This window comes from Echiichthys vipera (genome assembly GCF_963691815.1).
Source record: "Echiichthys vipera genome assembly, chromosome: 14".
Lineage (NCBI taxonomy): Eukaryota > Metazoa > Chordata > Actinopteri > Perciformes > Trachinidae > Echiichthys > Echiichthys vipera.
The window spans coordinates 23,716,448-23,740,461 of NC_139839.1; the positions used below are offsets into that span (position 1 = coordinate 23,716,448).

Here is a 24,014-nt window from a genome sequence, read left to right on the forward strand (position 1 = left end):
ATTGATCATATGACCCACTAATGAAAGTGCTTCTACTTTCCTTTTTGCTGAGTATTCCAATCAGAGTGTCTGTGGCGACGTTCCCGTGCTAGACGTTTATAGGGCGCCATGTTAGTGACGCTGCTGACAGCGGTTGGAGCTTGTCACTAAAGGTTATGCTGCATTTCATTGTAATAGGAAATCGGAACTTCCAACTTCTGAGTCAGGCTTGTAGTAAGGGCAGAAGTGTAATAGGAACATGATTGTGTGTGTGTGTGTGTGTATGGATTTAAGAGGGTAACATAATAAGTGATGGACAGGAAGTAGAGAAGAAAAAAAAGAAGTCATCACACAGTGAATGTGAACATGACAAGATGAAGGCTCTGAAAGAACAGGCTCGCCTGCAGTTACATCTTACGGCCGCAGAGACTGCTAGAAACAACATATCTCAAATCTTATGGAGTACAACTTTACCTTTACCTTTTTAAGGTAAAATTTTTTTGGGGTTTTGCAGAAATTGAAAGAAAAAGAAGATACCAAAAACTCGGTTAGCTAATTAGCAATGGTATTGAATGTTTACAAATGCGAAGCCCTCGGTTTGTCATCATTATATGTTATAGCTTTGCTACATGCTACACTCGTCATCATTTCACACCATACAAACCCTGTTTGAAAGTCACTGACCATACGCCAAAAACTACAATAGAGTATGGTAATCTGCAGGTTATGATTATTTATTTACACTAAAACCGATCAATGTACAGTACAGTTTCTTTTGTAATTGTTGTATAAGCACTTTATGGTGTGGTATTTCTAATGATATTGACATATTCTTTTAAAATAAATTGCATGAAACCAGAAAATGATATAGCACCTTTGCAATAACGCCATGGGTCAAACAGCTGTGACCTTAGAGCCTAAAGCTGTCTCAAACATGCATGTTTTAAATGTGTGGGCTGCCTCTTGGATAGCTGAATGTGTTTTGACGTTGTTGTGGGATTCACCTACTTTCCTAATCCCACTTAGTTGCAAATACTAGATATTTACAGTACAGAGCTTGAGTCTGTATGAGGTGTATCTGCCTCCATCCTGATAGGCAGAACTACTCAGTCTGGTTCACGTCTAGGGCAAAGCGTACGACTCCGCTGCTCCTCCGAGGTTCGGGTCTTTCCAGCGGTGGTGGTGATTCTCCTCCAGAAGCACCCTGGGAATGATGATGACCGGGTCGGACCTCGTCCTTAGCATCTCTAGGAGGCAGCACATGATTAAGGTACCAGAGAAGAAGGAGACAGAAAGAGACACAGGATGAGGCATTTCTCTCAGGCGAACAAGTCATTGTGTTGAGTTGGGCTGAGCACCCTGTGACCGCTCATTTCAGAAGAGAATGTCAGGATTCTGTTTTAGGGCTCAAAGACAAATCTGCAACATCACTATGGGGCCTGTTTTCTTTTCAACAGTATTACATAAAAATGCCTCAAGGCAATCTAGACAGAATCAAGTGACTCGTACTATGACTTTGAGAACTTGACTATAAAAGCCATTGTGTTGTAGGATTACACATGTAAAGTAAAGCTTTCAGTTGAAGCTTCTAATGATGCACCGGGCTGCTTTGCATTTAGATCAATGCAGGCCATCGCTTTAAATCTGCACTTTGACCCATTCAATTAGCCACAGTGACATTATGAACTACAGGGTGTCAATAGTACAATGAGGGTCTCGGGGTGTTCTGTGAAAGAATAGCTACAACATATAGAGAAATCACATTTAAATGTAAATAAATAAGCAGTATAAATAAGAGTGAAAATCATTAACATGCACTTACAATTTCCTTTGCACTGTGTCTTTCCAAAGCAGAGCCGCCTCCCTCATTCCATTCATACTTACCCTTCATCTTATATCCAAGCTAACACTCACAGTCTAGACCAAACTATTAAAGACAACATCAGATTTTAGGTCCAACACAAGACAGGGACAGCATGCTTTGGAGACAGATTTGGAATAAAGAAAAACAATCATTGTAATGGAATAGGGCTGGGCGATAATTCAATATGATTTATCGTCTTTCAATGGCATCCATATTGTGAAAGAATCATATTGAGATTTTGTGAAACACAATAATAACAATAACAATAACAATAACAAGCACATTAACTTTAAACTCAGAAACTGAATCAGTTAAATGAGATTAACATCAACTGGATTACATAACACACGTTCACATATGTGAGCAGATATCGTGATATATGACTGACACAAAGGTCTTCTTCCGGGCTACATGGAAAAAAGCCATAGAAGAAAGAAGATATATATCAAATGTCAAAATGATTTAAATGTCAATTATATATCTTTTCTATTGTGTGATGTTTGATGTTTTTTTTGTAGAAAAACCAGTTGCCAAACTGCATTGCAGCAATGTTTATGTCATTTGAACGACACCTGTGTCCTGATCCTTGCACCTTAGGGCGCACTCACACTGTCCATCTGTACCGTGCCCAAGCACGTTTCACGGGTAAAGTCTAGTTCGTTTGACCAGTGTGAGTGCTTGCCGGTCACGGCCCGATTGGGAGAGGTGGGCCTTTGTAGGCACTTTTGCACATGTACGAGCATGAAAGTGTGCGCCTGTTGGGACATAGAAAAAAAGAAGGACGGATCATGCGTCACATTTAAAACAATGGCGGCAAAAGGTTCACGTTGGTGTGATGCGGAGGTGGACTGTTTACTGCAGATTTGGTAAAATTAAATTATTCAAAAACAGTCGACAAGATGCACAAAAACTCAGAGGTCTATGGAAAGATTTGTAAACAAAGCGACGCATCGCGATGAAGTCAATCAATGCATGAGACGTGTTACGGCGTGATGACGTATAGGCAGCAAGAAGCATTTGCCGAATCCCAGGCAGTGTGAGTACAAACGGGCCTGGGACGGGGGGGACAAGTACCCTAAAACACGGGGGCACGGTACGGATGGACAGTGTGAGTGCGCCATTAGGTTCATTTTGGACTAAAGTTATCAATAAAATGAGAAAATACTTTACATTTGTCAAGTATTTCATTTACACAAGAGTATACAAAAATAGGCTTTACCATGTGGTTATTTCATGTAGACTATTTACTTATTGAATTATCAAAAAACATGTTATATTGTGATCATTATTGAGATATGAGACGACCTATCAGTATAGAAGATTTTGTCCATATTGCCCAGCCCTATAATGTCGAACAGCATGAAACCCTACGAAGTGACGGCAAGCTAAGATGCAAAGTGCTACAGTTTCAAACATGCGAGTGATCTCCCTCATAAATGAATGAAAGAGTGACCTTCACTCTCCTGCCTGGGTGGGTCATTCCACAGTCATGCAGTTTGTTTTAACCACGTAGAGTGGGTGCATTACAGCAGCTGACAGCGCTTCAAGGATGGGTGGAGATGTCCGAACTAAACCTGGGGCCTCCTTAAGAATAGGCACCTTAAGGAACCTTACATGTAGGATGTGACAGCAAGCAGTCAGACAGCCCCATTCCCCCTCCCCCACTCTACTGTCCATATGGAAGAGAAATATACAGAAGGACTATTTCCTGAGGAGTAGACCAGAGAAAATGTGGTGAAACAAAACTGTGCCACTGTAATAGAAAACAAAAGTAAATCGCAACTCCATGAGCATGTATGAATGGGAATGAGTGGCATTTGTGGCTCGTGGTCTATTTCCTTTAATTGCTCTTGTGATCAATTACCTTGGATTGGGTAGTGCACAGCCCCACAGGTGTTGCTTTAGAGTCTGCACCCAGCCAATATCTCGGATTGGCTGGCAGAGTTGTATGTAGTGGTACTGTTTTAGCACAACCCTTCAAATGAATCAGAATGTCACTCATTAGCACAAGACATACTGGACACAGCATATGTATGAGAAAGGACAATATGATCTCAGCAAATTTAATATCACACATTTGTGGTTGTTGTTTTTTTTTTTGCATAAAAGGGCATGGTTTGTACATTTACTGGAACCTAAGAAGCACATGACATCTTATTCTGGAATAAGTTTCTGGACATCCTTTGACATGCATGTTGCTCTATAAATCGGATGAGTTCTTGGAATATATTAGAGACATGATGCAAAAAATAATATATTCTTCAGTTCTCACATGAGGACAACATGCAGGGCCTGGACAGGATGTCAGAGCTCATGCCAGAATGTGGCGCAATCTTACATAAGCATAGAAAGAAGTTGTGAGAGCAAAAATTCTCTTCCATGTGGATGTGTTCAATGTTGTCTGTCTCACAAAGACAAAGACTGGGACAGGAGAAATTCTAACGGATACCTGCAGCCCCTAATCTTTCAACATTCTTCTTTAAAAAAACAAAAAACAAAAGCAAGAAGACACTGCTTTTTCTGCTTTTTGAATTTATTTGTAATGTTTCATTAAATATGAGCAAGCAGATAGAAACACAAGCACGTCACAGTCATTTTTTTTTGCCCAAAACATAACTTTCTTTACCATACTTTCTATCCTTATTTGCCTAATAATCACAACTAAAGCACAGGGTGTGTGGTGTGCTAACAACTGTTCACATTTACTGCACCTACAAGCCCCCTCCCTTGTGTTACGTGACCAAGCATCCCCCAACCAAAGGCTGCAAAATGCTAATGAGTCAGGCCCTCATCCCTGATGAGGCCCGTGCTCAGCCTGGATAGACATGGTGGTAGTGTTGATGGTTGCTGTCTCACGGCACTACAGAATATAGAGATGGTGCAGTCGTCCACCCAGCATGGAGGAGGGATGCTGAGAAGCAGAGCTAATGAGAACAGTGAGGTGTGTGTGGGGGGTGGAGCACAATGATGGGTTGACCCTTGACAAGACTGTACAGTACTCTTCTAATCCAAAAACAAAGAAAAAATGATCTCTCTCTATGATTAGGCTTAGACTTAGTGAAAGCAGCTGGATGCTTTGGACCGAGTGCAGACTCAGCCAACATGTAACTCTGCTATAATATATAGATCCATATATATTTATATATGGATCTATATCGGAGTAGAGGTTATAACTAGTCTTAACAGATCAACAGTTACAATACAACTTACTTCATGTTCCTCTCCTCTTCAACACATCTCACTGAGAAAATTTGGATTAAACCAGAATTTATAAATCAAGGCTTTACAGCTTGTTTTGGTATGTTTTGCTTGATACCTCAAACATACAAATACGGCGCCACCATACTGAACTTGCCAGACAAAGCAAAAGTCACTCCAGTGTTGAATCCACTTTTTTTTGTTTAGAATAAACTAAACCTCATCAAACCAACATACTTTTGGTATTTGGGCAAAACAAGTAGAAAAACATGGATTCAGAAATAGAGAGTGATGAACATTGGGAGTCCGAAACAGAAGCGGTTACACTCATCATCACATCACTGTGCCCTTAATGGGGTGCATCGAAATCAAACATGATATTTACATACAACTTAGAACTCATTAAGAACATGAGATAAAACTCCTTATCCTAGTAAACAAATGTAACCAATGGCAGTGAAGTGTTTGTGAGTTATTAGGAATTTTTATCAGTGCTTCATCCAGACAGCTCCCTCTTTAAAGGTTATGTGAAAAGTGCTATTAAGCAGCAATATGAGCTGTGCGCTGCTATCCTATGGCAGTCTTATCATATTGGTTACGGTCAACCGCGGCAGATTGCATTTCAAAAAAAGCCAAGAGGTGTGTGTTTGTGTGCATGCTCCTGTATTTGCTTCACTGCTGTGGAGCTTTGCAGAGGGATCAGTTGTGTAAATAAAGACTTCACTGGTGTGATTCCACTGAGTTATGGCTATTGAGATTGACAGCTCTGCACGGCGTGCGCTTGGCAGACAGGATACAACACTCAACCCAATGTTCTCCAGCTCCACTGAACTCAGCCCTCACTGATGCTGAGAAATGTTGTTACTCTAATGTTAAATGTCATTGTGACTGCACAACAGTGTTATCTAATTCAGTGGGGCGGCTCATCTGCGATGCAAATGACTGGTGATTAATGCATAATCAGTTTAGCATGACCCAGATGGCTCGTTGGAAACAAATTGGGTGCTACAAAATAACCTTGAGAGAACTAACATACAATTCTATGAATGGGCTAATGCTGAATGGGAGAACAGGGTGTTTTGTCTTGAGATGAATTGAAAAGAATTGTATGTAGCCTGCTACAGAGTACACTTCAAAATGAGACATTGGATTACAAAACCACATTAAACAAAGCGTTGTGATATTGCCCAACACAGACTTTGAGCCTTGTGAGCTCTACTATGAACAGAGAACCGAAGCAAAGGTGACAGTAGGTACAAAACAAGCCGTGGATCAGACACTCATGGCTAACCAAGCGGCACATTTATCAAAGATTTTTACATTTGTTTTTAATGTAGCAAGTGCAGAAACTATATCCAAAGAGCCAATTTGATTATTTTTTTCTCCCCCCCAAAAATCTTTGATAAACTCAACAAAGCAATCTGCTCAGTTGATCAAAGCCAACCCTTCAGACTTGCTTGTCAGTGAGCACATGCAACGAGAGCCATCCATTGCCTAGCCAGGCGGGTTGTAGCCATGGCAACTTGGAGATGGAGGCGAGCGGAGTGGAGGTGGTGGGTGGCATCAAATGGCGGAGGAAGAGGATGCTCCCGCCTACTCGTTACTTTAGCGATCTATATAGCATGAGGTGGGAGGAGCAATGACATGTCATGTCTAAACCCAAATATCTTATCTTATTATTATTGTACAAACGTAGCCAAGAGGTAGTGTAAGAGGACAGAGAAGAAGAATAAGTGGATACTGAGAGACTGCACAAAGAAGAGATGATAAAGGGGGAAATAGAGGGAAAGAAGGAAAGATGAGAACAAAGATAAGAACCTTAATTCATTTTGCAGCCTCTATGTTCGTTTCCCCCAAAAAATAAGAAAGGAAAAGGAGAAGTAGTGCTAAATGATTTTTACTCTTTTGCCTCAGCCAGTTTGTTGTTCATCTCTTTACTTTTCTCCTTGTCCACCACTGCTGGCCGGTTCTCAGGCTGGTTCTCCGAGGTCGTCTTCTTGGAGCCCCTCAGCGCGGCGCTCTGCTTATCTTTGGCTTTCTTCGCTGGCTTGCCCTGGCCTGTCCCTGTGGCTCCAGGCTTTTTGGGTTTAGAGCGGGCACTATACCTGTCAACCTAAGGATGGTGGACAGCGGAAATGAGATTCCTCAGCTGAAATGCTTTGCTCCCCTTTATTTCCCCTCCCTAAATTCATTTAAAACCATGATGTTGAAAAGGTGTGTTCTCACCTGGTTGATGGGATCTATGTAAGGCTCGCTGTACAAACTGCGTATCCTCCTCCTATCAAGGGCCTTGTTGTCGGTGGGCCGCAGCGGGGCTTGCCCCTTGTAGGTTGCATTGTAGCTGGTCTCTTGACTGGACTTCCCATCTGGAGGCAGGTACTGGGACCTGGCCCGGATCATCTTTGTGGGCTTCACATCTCTGTAAGCCTTGTACTCAGTGCTGTGTGGAAAGAAGGAAGTCAGGTCATAAGAAAATGATGGGTGTCGTAGCGCTTTAGAACCAGGGTCATGACACTGCACAGGGTCATTCATTTCTGTAAATGCTCCTGACAAACATAAACAGTTTCAGACCTATAACTAGGATACCTTAGCTTAGCATAAAGAGACACAAGATTCCAAGAGATCCCCCCCCAGTCCATCACATAACCAGGCATAAAACAACAACTCACGTTGTTATTTTAGTGAACCCCATTTTGATGCTGCTTGGTGTGTTTTCAGCGAGTTGGATGTTGTTACCTTTGTTAGCCAGGCTATCATGTTTCCCTATTCAGTACCTCCAGTGTTTATGCTCAGCTAAGCTAACCAGCTGCTGGCTCAGACATTAAAGTATTATCAATCTTCTCATCTACATCTCTGATACATTTTTATTAAATTCTTAAAGGTCACTACATATATTATGTAGGTCTGGACAGTTTGGATGTAAACTGCAACTTGTATGGTCTACTTATACCACACATCAGCGTTAGCGGTATACCATTTCAATATTTTTTTTTATATACAATTATCCCAATGCAAATCAGTGATTCTGTTAGGGCTCTACAGTGTCTCTGGTGTCTCTGATAAAAACCTACTTTGTTGGAACACCATAACAGAAAATCTTTATAAAAATAGATGTTACTTTTATTGGAGATGGTATTACACCGGTTTTTTTATCCCTGTCTGGAGAAAAATATGTGAAGTGGAGTGGTGCATTACTACTGTAGAGCAGCATATGTCAGAGGTACTGTTGGTAGGAGGAGGTCTGCACCACAGCCTGATGGTGTGATAGTCCACACACAGCACTTCTGAAGAAGGTCAGCAGTACGGCATGCACACAGAGCAGGCTGCCTGCAGCATGCCTTCTATTGCACACTCCCTCCCCACATGTTTAGACTTATAGATAAATGTACCACAGAGGGCAACCATGTGCAAATTTACTTTAGTACATCACACTGCATCTCTCTCTCTCTAACACATTATTTATTTATTATTTGCAGTATTCTGCACTGTGTCTATTCATTTGAAGCAAACTAACATATGTTACAGAAACAGAAATTGTGTCAAGTATTTCCACATTCATTTTCATTATTAATTAATATGTTGATTATTTTCTAAATTAACTGATTGATTGTTTGTTCCATAAAATGTAGAAAAATAGTAAAAATGCATCACAATGGAGAAGCCCAAATAAGGGATCAATTATCACAATAGTTGCTGACTACTAGTCAACTGAAGAAACCCACTGTAGTTGTGCTTACAGAGGACACTAAAGCTTTGGTGAACAAACATCCATTATTGTTGTGGAAAACAGATGGAGCTAAATTCTTTTCCCCAACACAGTCCCTGTTCCCTGTGGTAACACCAGAAGAGCAGACAAGGCCAGGCTGCTGCAGCAGAGCCTCATTAGGACGATCTGTAAGCTCAAGTCATATGCAAAAACATCACATCAATAACTCGCAGCTACGGAAAAGTGCCTTGGAGACCATGTGATCTTGTTAACTGTGTAGCCTGTTTTAAGGACAGGCATATTGATTTAGCACCTTTAAATATATTTTATTGAGAAGGGGGTCATAATATTGTAACTGATTTGTCTGACTTTGCATCACAGTGTGAATGCTGGGGCTCTGACCTCAAGTGTTCTTTGGTAGATTGTCATGGGATAGCATGTGGCAGAAATAAACATCAGCAGATTTATGAGCTTCATCATTTTCTCATTGGTTTATAATTGTGTGGCTGTCCTAATCGATGGCACCACTGGTGAATACAGACCCCAGCAGCAGAATGAGACACGAGAACAGCATGAAGAACTAACGTTCAGCTGAAAGCGTCCGCGGTTGCCATAGTGACGGCATATGCGTAGCTGTCCTTGTGAATGCCTCTATGTTTCCTTTTCATGACACTTTTAAACATAACCTCAGCTCCCTGATCAGTCTTTATAGTTTTGTTTGAGTAAATGTGTCAGTGGCGTTTATATGTTGCTTGTTGTTACATTAATCAGGAGGAGAGCGAGTTGTTCTTCCTAATAACATCTATGTCTAATTAATTTTATAAACAAATGTATTTGTCTTTGGAGCCTGCCTGTGTAAACACGTGTGCGTAGAATTTTATTCACCACTTCAAAAAACAAAACTTTTCTAGGAAAATAAAGGAAAATAAAGGAAAGTTAAGAGATTAACTCGGTGCGCCCCCAGCCCCGTCACCCTGTCGGAGTAAAACAGATCTCCTTTGTATACAGTCTATGAGTAACTCTTAAAAACATAATCCTGTTTTCATCATCTGCAACCGCAGAGGCACTCAGCTGAAAGTCTCCAGTTAACAGGTCACTGTTAAACCCAAACACCGTCACTCAGTCTGCTCTAAGTTTGATTGTGAAGTTATCACTTGTCAGTGTGTGGACGCGTCAGAATGTTGCAGTTTTTTCTGCTACAATGTTGCATCTGTGGCTGCAGCCACATAAAAGTCTACTATACTTGGCTATTTTCATCATCATTATGTTTTTTTTGATGATGGCAGAAAGGTCCGGGGCTTTTTTAACGACGCGCCTGGTTGGGATCATATGTATGAATCTAGCGTTCTATGTTCCCCAGCTCAATATCCTCATAATATGAACATTAAGGATACCTTTCAAAGGTTTTATCTTCTCAGCAATGCTGTTATCTCTAGGTCAAATATTCTCTGCATGTTTCCTCAGGTCATTTTGTTGAAATCACCAACAATCTATAGCCTACAGCTGTTTTACTCCTTGAAACCTACGCCCTCAAATTTACAGGCAAGACTTTAGACATTGATACCTCCACAGGGGCCGGATGGATTTTTACCATCCAAAATGCATTTTTAAAAATCCTTCTCACTTTCTTTTTGATTATATTATTTGAACTGTAAAGATGGCTCAGACAATTGAGGAGCCTGGGATCGTAAGGTTGACCCCCAGCCATAGTAGCTCTGTGAGGCTGTGCATCTGAGCTTTGAGCTAAAGGCTAAATCAGCATGTGTACAAGCTCACAGTAACAATGCTATACTATTACAATGCTAATATGTTCCTGCTAAACGGGTATGTTCACAATCTCAGTTTAGCATGCTAGCACACGAACATGTTGCTAATTAGCACGAAACAATGTAGGCTACAGCTGAGGCTGATGGGAGTGTCATTATTTGAGGAGTTATTCATAAAGCGTTGGACAGAATATTGCCCTGATGATGGTGTAAGGGCAGAAGTTAACAAACAACGTCACTAGAGCCATGAGGGGTCATCCCTATGTTCCCTGGGTCCTATGTTCCCTGCTCGCAGAATAAAGGACCCGCTCCCCCAAAAGGGTCCTATATTCCCCACTTGCATAAGCCTATGACTTCGCTGATTTAATTCAGCATTTTGTTAGGGTTAGGGGTTATGGTTAGGGTCAGAGCTGGGGTCAGGGTTAGGGGGTAGTGTTAGGGTCTATACGTAAGCCTATTTGCCAGGGAATTCTGCACTGATAAAAAAAGGGTCTGATGGGAACATAGGACCTTGGGAACATAGGTACGTTCCCAGCCATGATGCTGCTAGCATGACTAAAAATATACGTTGTAGAAGTTACTCAACTCTTATCACTGAATCATCTAACCTCTGTGAAACGGTGTCAGCACAATGTCAACGAAGACAACTGACATTGACAAACAGAAGTTCAATTACAAATCAAAATGCCACGTGACTATATGATTAGTTACCATTAATCTAAACTTAAATTATCCGTCAGGCGTTAACATGTAAGATGTTGATATATTAAACTAAACTGAGGGGTAAAATATTTATACCATAAAATGAAAAGCAAACGATTCACAATACAAAGGCTGGTGACAGTGACATGGAATACAGAAGAGACGTGGAAATCACACAGAGAGCCATTACATAAGTGGACTGAAGTCCATTTTCAATGCCCGACTGGACCAAGAAGCCACAATGCAAAGACAGGTTATACAACGTCCAAGGCCAATGTTCTTAAGCACTCATGTGACAGTACAGGGTGTGTGTGTGTGTGTGTGTGTGTGTGTGTGTGTGTGTGTGTGTGTGTGTGTGTGTGTGTGTGTGAAAGACAGAGATAGAGACAGATTGTGAGTGTAGACAGGTTTCCAAGTGTGAAACACCGGTCTGTGCTGTAACATTGCTGCTATTCATGGACATATGACTGTTTAACAATAAAGCCTGTGTCTCTGAGATCAGTTTGTACTTGGTTCTCGTTTAAAATGAGTGCTCAAAAATACCCCTGGCTCAGTGGGCGCCACGTCACAGCCATTGTAACAGGCATATTACTGTGCAACACTGAAACAAGCAGTTCACTGACACTGCAAAGCACTAAGTGACACAGAGGCACTAAGCCTACCTTTTTGTTCAACTGCATTTGCCAGTGTCAGGCAGTTGACATCCAGAGGTTTTTAAAACCAAGTTGTACCAAGAGCTTGTCATTTAAAATACATCTTTCAATTCACCTTTAAACACCTCACAGTGCTCTCCTCCAGTACACAACTTTTTTACCTGCCAAAGAGGTTGTGTGTTCAGGTCGGTTTGTTTGTCTGTCTGTCCGCAGGATTACGAAATAAAGGCTGGCTGATTTCAATGAAACTGGGTGGGGATGTTGTAGCATGGGCACAGGAAGAACCCATTAAATTGTGGAGTGGGTTGGCCTTGACAGAGGTCTGTGCCCTCTAAGTGCCTTTCTAGCTTCTAGTTCATGTTTTCAGCTATTTACAAAGTACAATAGACGTTTACAAGAGAAATATACATTAAAAAACATACTGCATGTATAACTCTATGTCAGTTCTGCATGACTGTTCCTCCACTCTTTTCTTGTCTTCTCTTGAGGCACTGCCAAACCCTTACTCCACTCTGCTGCACCCAAGACAATCACACTGGCCTATTCACTTACCTGCACACACCTGACTCTCATTACTCAGCCTCTTTTTAGACTCCAGAATTCCAGCCAGTCACTGCCAGGATGTCCCTTCTCTTTCCATGCAAGACTCTCCAGCTCTTATCTTTGCCGACTCTGCCTGACTCTGGTTCTCCTTCATTGCCGGTTCCCCAGCAAACAACTTGCCTGTAACTGTTTTTGCCCGTGCTAGCTTTTTGTCATTGTTTCCTGCCTACCTGCGCTTTTTTCTGTGGTGCACATTAAAGGACATTACTAACTAAATTCCAAGTGCTGTGTGCTGCATCTAGGGCTACCTAAAGAAACAAACTCAGATTCTACCCTGATGAAGGCAAAGCTGTAAATGTTTGGTGACTAAATCGTGATGCTCTTTAGAAGCGTTGTGACACTTGTTTTTAATGTACTTCAAACTAGAGAGAGAAAAGCAGCAAATCCTAATTTTAGAGAGGCAGGAATTGGAGAGTTTTTGGCATTGTTGCTTGAAAAAAGACAGCAATGATTAAAATGATTATCAAAGTAGTTGATCAACCGATCAGTTCATCCACTAAGATGGTACAAATCCGAATAGTCCTACTTCATACTTAAAAAAACCATCCTGTTTGAGTTGTCAGATAGCATCTACTGCATCCCACGACCTCTTCATGATTACTTTAATATCTAACTGACTTTTAAAAATACATAATGATGATACATGAGGTTATTTTATTATCACAAAACAATTTTAAACATTCAAAACCATAGCAGCTTAAATGTTTGTCATCTCTCACTATTGCTATCTTTTATTTCTGCTCCATTTCCTTCTTTGTTATGTAGTTAGATGTTCAGATCTGTGAGTCACTGCGATGATACTGCCTGATATTTCTTGTTTTGTGACTAAAGCAGCTTTGGACAGCTGACCCTGCTGACCTGCTGTGGTGGAGGGGATGTGCAGAGAAAGGCACCGTCACTACAACCAAACACTGGCAACTGACAGGGGTGGAACCGAGCCAGGGTACAGCACTGCTGAGCTTCATGCAACCCTGCTCTAACATGGCACAATCTGGAGCACTCACCAGGAGAGTTAGGAGAGGAAAGCATAAAAACAGGCCTGCAGATTTCTGCACTGAGGAATCAAACAGTGTCAAGCTGCACTAGTTGCTCTTGACTAGGGTTGCAAAATGGCAAAAAAGATTCTTCCCTGGGAAATTAAGCTGGGGAAATATTCCAAATTGGAAACTTTCCATGGGAATTTATGGGACTTTATGGAAATGACCTGGGAACTGGGGGTGAACTATAATATCCAAAAGATAAATATAATATAAACATTTTGTCATAGGCAGACAATCCATGCAAAATGATACAATTAAAAAACATTAACTTTCAACAGATTTATTTGCAAGTTGAACTTTATCGAGTTTTAATTTATTAATTTAATTATTATTCTTTCATTTAACAACAAAAACATGTTGAGTAATATATTACTCATCCTCCTGACCCCAACCATTGAAAAATAAAATAAAATTCAACATAATTCAAAAGTGCATTGATGGAGGAATACACAGTGCATGTAGGGTGTACGACCTGGATGTGCTTTGTGCATGTGATTAAGGAAAAGCATAGATATTCTCTAGTGTACTTGCATGAAATCAGGTTGTTTTAGTCAAGATTAGGTCAAAATATATTTTCCTGCACTATTTCTAAAATCCATGTTAAGGGCCAACGTTCAATTTTGTAAATTCTGGGTTTATTCAAATAAATTCCTATCAATTCCCATGGAAAGTTTCTATCTTTGAAAATTCCCGGAATATGCAGACCTAGTCTTGACACATTTAAGTCAGAAAAAATAAGTCAAATCCAATTCACTCCAGTAAAGGATCCTCATTAAGATGATGCCATTTGCTAACGAGAAGAGCACTGGGAGAGCCTAGACCTCAACCAAGGCATCCTGTATCTCACAATGTTAATGCGTGTGAACTCATTTTTCTGATTATTCAGACACCACGTGAATGCAGCACAAAAGTCCATCTTTAAAGTTAATGAAAGTAAAAAAAAAACACTTCATTTTGATTCCTTTCAAAATTGAATCGGCTCTTCCTTGGCCCATGCTACATCCTTACACCAAGTTTCATGAATATAGGTTCAGTAGTTTTGCTGTTATCCTGCCGATAAACAGACAAAGTGTTCTGACCTAATGATATCATGAAACGTTAAGGAATCATCAAAGTTCATCCAGAATATCTGTCACAAAATTCCTGGCAATCCATCTGTCAACATGCTGGTGGCGCTAGAGGAGAAGTCAGGGGATCAACAAAGCGGTACGATTAATCCTGTGGGAATCATGAATGTCTGTACACAGTTTCTTGGCAATCCATCCAGTAGTAGTGCAGATATGCTCTGGACAGTGTGCTCACTGAACCACGTCCTTCTATCTATGCAAATCCCAACCCCAAAAATCTGTCCATTATGTGTGCACTATGTATTTTTACAACATCCTGATAAATGGAATACTGTAGGACTTTGGATCATTTTGGTTAGACAGAGCAAGCAGTTTAAAGATGTCAGTGCAGGCTCTGAGAAACTGACAATTTTCCCACATTTTTTTGAAGAATCAATTGTCATAACTTCATTATAAGCAGTAAGAAGAAAATAGTTAGACCTCTTACGTCTCTATATGGATGGTGTGTAAGATGGATTTTGTCTTTGACTGTTAGAATGCAGTTATCAGTGATGGGGACCACAGTGACTCTGGCTCTTATCCTACAAATGCTGGCCTGACATGAAGGGCTGGCCGGCTTCTCTCACAGTATTCCAGGGAATCAATTTGCCCACACACAGTTCTGTAGCTTCACTTCCTATTGTAGCAGTGTTTCGTGGTGTGTCAGCGGGTAAGAGCCTGGCTTCTGGTCGATACTTCCTCCTTCCTCTGGCAACATTTGGCCCCATCTCTAACTCACAGCCTCTCTGTAGCTTCTCAGGCATCGGCTCAATGGAAACAGCCATGCTGAGAGATGGAACCGTATAGTTACATTATTACAGGGGATTCTCACTGGCTCACAAAGGGTGGCTCCCATGCATTAATCTTAGTATTGTCAGTAATTACAGTAAATCTAATTACTATAAAAAAATCGGTAAAAAAAAAATCTATAAATATGACAAAAATGTTGATTTGCGCATTATCTGGTGCATGTTTTATCATAATGATAAAGCAAAGTGCATGTTTTCACAGGTTTTAACAATGGCCAGAGTTTAGCTAGAACTGCCGGTTTAACAGGGTTACAGTATCTTACATAATTCATTCATAACCAGAATCAAATCTGAAGACATTTCCTATTAAATGAACTGTAATCAAATATGATACATCAGTTATATAAGGCAGATCGCTTTAGCTGGCAGAGCTCGGAATTGATGCAACAAATGAATACTGGAGATCTGCAGACATTTAAGGATTACATTGTGATAACAATATCACACAACTAAACCACACTGGTTTTATTTCCATGGAGCACCGTTTTACTCCAAAGAGTTAGCTTGGGACATGTGAGATAAGAACCGGAGTTTTTCTGTCAAAATGAGCGTTTCTGCATTCATTGCTTGTCAGTGGAAACATGAGGCTTTGCTGGCTCTCTAAGAGGATCATTTTTAAATCCACCAGAATCCATTGGCCTCTTTACTGTGTACTGTCTGGTATCATGAGTGCTATGTAGGTTCTGTAAACGTGACATGGAAGGCAAACTCATTTTGAGTTGATGGAACGTCCTTGTCTGAGGGAGGAGAGATCAAGAAGCATGAGAAGAAGTCAAAAGAAGAACCTCCTGAGATTGTGCTGCAGTAAAAAAAAATTGCGTTGTGATAACAAGAATTAAAATAAAAATTCATGCCACAGTCTTCTTGAACTCAGTGAATCTGCATTGCCTGTCTTAATGTCAACGATGAAACCCTCATTTGTCATTCGCTCTCATTTTCTTGATAATTCTTTATGCAATATTCTCATTGTATTTTTTTATTAGTTGCATCTCAAAATGGAACCCATGAGGCTGACAAGATGAAGAATAGCCTTTGTCTTTTACAGCAGTGCTGGTAGCAAAAAGAAAACACTAACAAAGACTCCAGCAGCTGCTCTCTACTTATTGTCATGCAAAAAATGACATTTTAAACATAATGCATTGAGTTGGTGGCCAGATAAAGAATGGATGGGCCTGTGACTGGTGGGTTGTTGGTTGAAAATGTTGCATCTACATAGAATTACAGCTTGTGGATTGGGAAACATTCCATGTTGTGCTTCTTTAACAAATTAACAAATGAATGAATTGAATGAATGAATGAATTGCCTTTATTGTCATTGTACCAGTACAACAAAATTTATAGTACAATCCCTTAAAGTGCAGAAATAATTTAATATTAAAAACATCAAAAAACAAATGGATGTGTATGTTTAAGTGCTGCACACTCTACATATTCCTCTGTATATTTTATTCACTTATTTATTCACTTGTTATTGAAAATTCAAAAAAACATGCTTGAGTAGAAAATGATGCATTTATTTAGGCAAGAAAAGAACTAACAGTGGTTTAGCATTTGGTTGGTGCACTGCAGAAAAAGAGCCTTTTTTGGCTCTCTGCAGATAAAAGTTTACAAAAACAGAAGAAAACAGAGCAGAGTGGAACAGGACTTCATGTGTAATTGGCCCGGTGCAATCCAGCACAATGGAGAGCTGGCTTTGAAAAGACAGTGAATGTGGGTCCCTGCTTCCTGCTACAGAGTCTGTATATGCACTGACACATCACTACAACCATAGCCCAACTGACACAGGGTGTTTAATATCGATATTTAAGTTTAGGAAATATGGGAATTATATATCAGCTGATATTCTGTTTTCAATTTCTTTTCTTTTTCTTTTTTTTTACTGTTGACCAAAGCATTTTACTAACAGACGACATAGTCTTTGGTTGAGATGGTCTTGCTTTTATGCACATTTGTCTGATAAGGATAAGGTCTGAGAAATATAGGCAGTCTAGTACTGATGGGGGTGTGGGGTGTGGCTCACTTTTTAACCTCACGTGGAGCAACTTGCCCAGAAACGAATGTTGGAATAAAGCAAGTTTCTGTCTTGAGGACAGGAGGAATATGATTGTACAGTAAACTGTGTACGTGCTTGACTATGGAGGTTTCCTCACGCTGCTCCTTCTTCCTTAAAACAACTCGATGCAGTCCGTCATCGTGCTTTGCATTTCATTACAGGAGATCAAGATCTTACAAACTATCACCCAAATCATATCATACCATACCATCTTTACTTTCCTCACTTCTGTTTCTCTCACTGAGGCTCTGATGGCTGCCTTTAAATGTGAGTGGGACATTTTATAACTGAAAAATAAGCATGCTCTCTGGTGCACAAACTATGTAATAGTATCAATGTTCTCAAGTACCTTAAACATGTCTTTGGCATTTCTGTAATGCAATTTGTTACTTGTTTTTCTGATATCAGATATATTTGCAAAAACAATATATCAGCCAGGGCTGCATAGACATACCAATAAAAGACATTGCATCAGACTGCAACACATTGCGAAAGACAGAGTATCAGGGGAAAACTGTAACAATCCCCTTTTTTAAAAAATGGTTCCTTTGGTGTTTAGTGTTCAAATGATGGAAATAATATTAAAAATAATTGTCAACGACGTTATCGCATATTTCCCTCATATCGTGCAGCCCTAATATCGTCTGACTCAACCAACTACACAAATGAGGACCCCAGACTGGCCCCAGCATAGGTCATCTTTACACAGGATAACAAATGCAGCAGGTAAGGTGATCCTTAGGGCGCACTCACACTGTCCGTCCGTACCATGCCCCGTGCTTTAGGGTAGTTGTGCCCCCTTCCCTCTCCTCCAGCGCCCCAGGCCCGTTTGTACTCACAGTACCTGGGCCTCGTGCGAATGCTTCTTGCTGCCTATACGTCATCACGCCGTAACACGTCACACGCATTGATTGACGTCATGGCGATGCGTGGCTTTGTTTACAAATCTTTCCGTAGACCTTTTGCGTCTTGCCGACTGTTTTTGAATATTTTCTTCGACCAAATCTGCAGTAAACACTCAACCTCCGCATCACACCAACTTATTTTAAATGTCCGCGCATGGACCCTCCTTCTTTTTTCTATGTCCCAACAGGCGCACATAAAATGACGTCAGAACCGCCTTAGACATCGTGCTCGTAAATGCGTGCATGCTCGTGCTCGTACATGTGCAAACGTGCTTTACAAAAGTCCACCTCTCCCAAACGGGTCATGGACAGCAAGCGTACGGTTGCACTCACACTGGTCAAACGAACTAGACTTTAGCTGTGAAACGTGCCTGGGCACGGTACGAATGGACAGTGTGAGTGTGCCCTTAGTGTGGTAAAGGTGAATTTCCTTTATGCCCTGTTTAACAATTTTTAAGCCTTTGTTGTTTTTAAACTGTTGTGATGGTCGTGCGTGATTATGCATGATAATAATAATTCAATAACAAAAAGTGATATCAATACTTTTCAGAGCATGTGTTGTGTGTATATAGAGTGTGTGTGTGTGTGTGTGTGTGCGTGCTGTGTACATTATCCATGATATTAACCCATAGTTGACCTGCTTCGAGTCTCTGCTGGCAGAGTAAGACTGAGAGCTGACTGAGCTTCTGCTTGTCACGGTGCAACCATTTGATGCCATGTGGGGAGAAGGTGCCCTGGGCTGTACCCTGCTGACTGCTCAACAACACAGGCACAGCAGCAGTAGGCACCAAACAGCTGTGAGACTGACTCACTGATCTCACAAAGCATCGTTCACCTCTGCCAGCCCAGGGCCTCTGTATCCACCCCAATCTGCACTCTGTGATAACACTGAGTCAACGTATCATAAAATGCACGTCACTAACATTTTTACGGATTATAGTATCCAGTATGCTGAGATATGATTGCTGAGGGACAAAGACAAAAATCCTAGACTGCCGTGAAAACCTTAAAAAGCCGATTACAGCAGCAGTAACAAACACTCCAAATGTGAAATGGATCTCATATATCACATCATCTCACACTCTTACCACCAGCAACTTTCCCAGAACGTAAACAACCGATAACGTCGATGCACATCCTTAAGAGACATGCGTACAGCGACGTGCGTGACTCGATGCTCATCAGTCCACCAGTCCCCATCATCCTGTGGTACATTGCATAATAGCACTGAGATTAACCCTGTGGGCCTAAACGTGAACAGTCAGCTCCACCTTGACCTTTCCATTCAATTGAATTACGTCCTGTGGGGAAATTAACAGTCTGTATTGTTTTCACCTGCTGTGTACCACTGACTTGCATTTATTAAAGGTTTGACCAGAGACCTCCAATGAAATAGCCCGTATGAATCATATATGCTTCTGGACGCAACCAGATGGACCTACAACCAATGAGAGCGATGAAACGTGACCTACAAACAAACACAGCAATGGAATGGCAGGGCTTGCTCCGTGGAAAATAATAATAATAACAGCTAAACAGTACACCTAAAATGTATTTATAAAATAATTTTATGCTAGAAATAGGCAATACAGTAACAGCACATCGAATCAAATTTGAGCAACGCTGTCTGACCTGCAGACTAAACGGTGACGCTGTCAGACATCATCTTAAACCTGCCGATAAATGGTTGTTATTGGTCTGGGAATCCGTCTGTATGGGAGAGGGGCCAGACCTATCTGCCAGAACAAATGAGTTTGGCAGATTCGTCTGGTTTCCAGGCTCCCAATTAATAAGGGAGGGTATAAAAATGATTTGTTCCAAAGGGAGTTTAGAAAAGTGGGAGGAATAGATATTTTTGTGTTTGCTTTAGAAAGGCTGTTCGCTCTTGGTAGTTTTGCATCTCAGAACTACAGTTAAGTAAAATGAATTTAAAAAAAATGTAAATGTGATGATGACAATTACATTTTTGTTGCCTTTTTTGTGGCTTTACTTTAAAATGTTGTGGGGAGGGTGTTGTAGTTTTTCTCTTAGTTAAGGGGAGGGTCGACAGAAAATATTACTAATGCTTTAGTTTTGTTCTTCTGTTTTTGTAGTGATTGGACCCAAAATCAAGATTTTTTTTTTATCACATTCTCTAAACATTTTACCTAGACATATTTGCTGCGTCTTAGACAATATGTCAGTGTGTAAAAACTTTCTGATAGGCTAATTAAAGTCTAATTCTGGCATAAAATCATCCCATGGTGTTTTTCGGCACTTACATACATCAAATAAGCCATCAAGAGTTTTTGTTTCGTGTAACAACCATTAACAGAGAAATCCCGGAGAATCCCCAACAGCCGGACGTGGCTAACACTGATTAGCTCGGGGCGGTACGGTGAAGGCATTAAAACATATTTTTTAACCACTGATTCTGCTCAAAATGACAGCAAACCTCTGCAGCAGCATGAGAAGAGTCCCTACACAGAAAACAAAGCACCAATGGGCTCCTTCCTTTGGGATTGACTTTGATAATCCACTTGAATGGACTTTACTATGAGAGGAGCTGGTACAGGGGCCAGTAGGTAAGTCTTTGAAACACTCTTTTAATAAACTCTGGGTTCACTAACTACGTTGTTGGTGCTTCGTTTTCTGTGTACCGACTCTTCTCATGCTGCTGCAGAGGTTTAAGATAAGATATTCCTTTATTAGTCCTACAGAGGGGAAAGTGGATAGCACACATAGAGGTTTGGTGTTATTAAAAAAGCTGTTTTAGTGCCTCCACCGTACTGCCCCGAGCTAATCAGTGTTAGCTACGTCACCATGGCTTATTTGATGTATGTAGTGCTTTAAAAGACCATGGGATGATTTTGCACTACACTTCACGTAAATGAAAACATGTTTGACTCATACAGTAGGCTATAATATCACAACCGTTGACCCTTATGACCCCTCATGGCCTCCCACTTTGTCAGGCCCCACATGGGTAAACACTCACTTGTAGGAGCTGTCGGCGGTAATCTCCTCTTTGATCTGCCTGTTCACGGCGTCCGCCGCCGCCCTCCCTTTACCCTCTCCTTCCGCCGGGACAACTTTGTTCTGGCCATCCTGCTTAATGGACTTCTTTTTCCTCTCCTGTCCCTGCAGCAGGTCTTTCTCCTGCACCTTGTCGGCAATAGCGCTCTTCTCCACGCCGCTGTCCGCATCCGCCTGCTTTTTCGCGTACCTGGACCTGCCCTGAGCCCGGCCATCGCAGGCCGGGGGCTGTTTAGGTATCCAGGGATGGTCGTACCTTTTCGGGATGGGCCAGGGTTTGAAGTCCTTCTGGTACTGGGTTTCGCTGTTGAACGGTGTTTCCGGTTCGTGGTACTCGTTCTTGGGCTTACAGCTCGGTTCTGGTCGCACTTTCCAGTGCTTAAAGTCCTCGCGCATCACCGAGCTGCACACGCGCTCCTCGGACACGCACCTTCGCGGCGGCCGTGCAGCTGTCGTGGTGCGGGTTTCTGCGCGAGACGGCTGCGTTTCTATGGTGACCCGGGCCTGCGGCGGCTGCAGCTGGATGTGCTGCATCTCAGAGACGTCCGTGTACTTGGTGAAGACCAAAGGCACCGCAATGTCAGCCTTGTCCAGCTGGTTCCAGAAGCGGGCCATGCAGCACGCCCTGCTGATACAGGGCCACGCCATGGTGGGCCGGAGAGAGCTCCACTACAAAACAATTAAACCGGGTCCAAAGGCACAAAAAGACGTCTCTACGCTCCGGTATCTGGTATGAGAGAAACAAGATGTCCGTGTCTCAGACAGCACCAGGGCTCCAACACGGCTGACGTTAGATGAGGTTACTCACTAAATTCATTGTGCTTTAAAATTAACCGATTTTTACGTTTGTATTCAAAAACAATAACCGTAGCGACGTTTGCTGTGCGTCCTCTGTGTGTGCTCTGCCCCGTACTTCTTGCTACATCACCCCACCGCAGGGCACTGCAACGAAAAACAGCCCCGCCCGCCCGCTCAGCATCCCGGAGACACAGCGCTGGAGCCGCCGAGGAGCAGAAGGAATCAAGTCGGAGAGAATACCAACGAACTTCCGGCTTAACCTGCAGCTTAAAAGACGAAATGTCGTTCCTTTGAAAGAGTGTCATTAAAAAACACAAACGAATGAAAACAATTAAAGCATAGCAAAGAGACGTAAGCACAACAAGCTATTATCTTAAGCAGAGTCCCATCTGCAGTAGCCATCAACACGCAGGTGTGCTGCTTTGTTTTGAAACGTGAACATTCATTTCCGATATAAACCTGATGAACACGGTCACCTCGGCGTGTTATACGCACTGCAGCGCTGTGGCACAGGAGGAGCGACGCTTGGTCCAGCCATGACTTCGCTCCTGTTTCTCTCAGTGTTGTGAGTGTTGTTAAAGTCCCCTCCACTTAAACATGTGTGGGCTGTTTCTACATGTTGGCAGAAGGATGCATGTTTCACACTCAAACAAGGAGGTTTTCACATTTATCTATTGAAAGTCAAGTGTCACGTGCTAATTGAAAATATCATTTGTAAGAGGTACTGTGCGTGATTTGTGACAAATAGTTTGGAAGCCAATCCCGATCAGTATTCAACTTGGAAGTGTTGAGTGCACATACACCGAGAACAGACTTTACAGCGAAGTAAGAGACAGCTTTGCCCCAACTCTTCTACCTCTGAAACGGACAACTTTTGCACATTTAAAGACTCTGGATTTTTAATGAGGGTGAAAGGAGTAAATGCTATTTTAACCTTTAATGCCATAGTTGTTTTTCTTTGTACCAGACACACGTTATTACTTAAAACCGAGTATTTAAAAATACATAAATGAAACGTATTGAGGAGATTTTGAACCTTTCACAAATGAGAAGAGAAGCATTCTTGACTGATGTGACCTAAATATAAGTAACATGAATATATTTAGGAGCAATTTAATAATGAAGAAATATTCTGATAACAGATGAATAGGTTAAAGTTAAGACACACTGGCATTACCTATTAGACTTAATATACCTACTATAAAGTTTGTTTGTATAAAACAAAGTCACGCAGTATAGTAGCAATCTTATTTCAATTCAAAAATAGCTTATCAAAGCCTTAAAAAGGCCCACACTGTAAAATGTAAGCTGCTGATTGATGTAAAACTGCCTTTGTGACAAAGACATGGCTGGCAGACTGTTTCAAAGTCAAAGTCAGCTTTATTGTCAATTCTTCACATGAACAAGACATACAAGGAATCAAAAATTCATTTCTCACTATCCCACGCTTAGACTAGACAAGACAAAGACAAGACACAATGGTAATATGAATAATGCCACCTCATTACACACCCTGAGGGCCTGTTCCTGGGACATCTGTCGGACAAACATGTTATCTAGATAGAAGTTTTATATAATGAAGGTTTTAGAAGCAATAATCACTCTTGCGCTTCAATGTTTTCCTTTCATTGGAATGCTTTCTCTTCTTTGTCCATGGGTGCAGGTTACTGAGTATTCATGATCAAAGTGTTAATGAGGTGATGGCGATAAGACCCTGAATGAATCAATTATTTATGAAGATGCAATCAAGTGCAGAATTAAATAGAGTGACAGTCAGACCTATTGGCCCTGGCAAATGCTAATTAACAGGAGCTAAT

At 41.4% G+C, this 24,014-nt stretch overlaps 1 protein-coding gene across 1 annotated transcript; it reads right to left on the reverse strand.

The window, feature by feature from the left end:
* Nucleotides 1-1,081: 1,081 nt before the first annotated feature.
* map6a (microtubule-associated protein 6a) lies at nucleotides 1,082-22,047 on the reverse strand (the record flags this gene model as incomplete). The annotated part of the gene is made up of 5 exons (XM_083927445.1): nucleotides 1,082-1,226; nucleotides 3,708-3,818; nucleotides 6,943-7,154; nucleotides 7,268-7,481; nucleotides 21,362-22,047. 5 exons carry the CDS (start codon nucleotides 22,045-22,047, stop codon nucleotides 1,082-1,084), a joined length of 1,368 nt encoding a protein of 455 aa, XP_083783571.1.
* Between the last annotated feature and the right edge of the window lie 1,967 nt (nucleotides 22,048-24,014).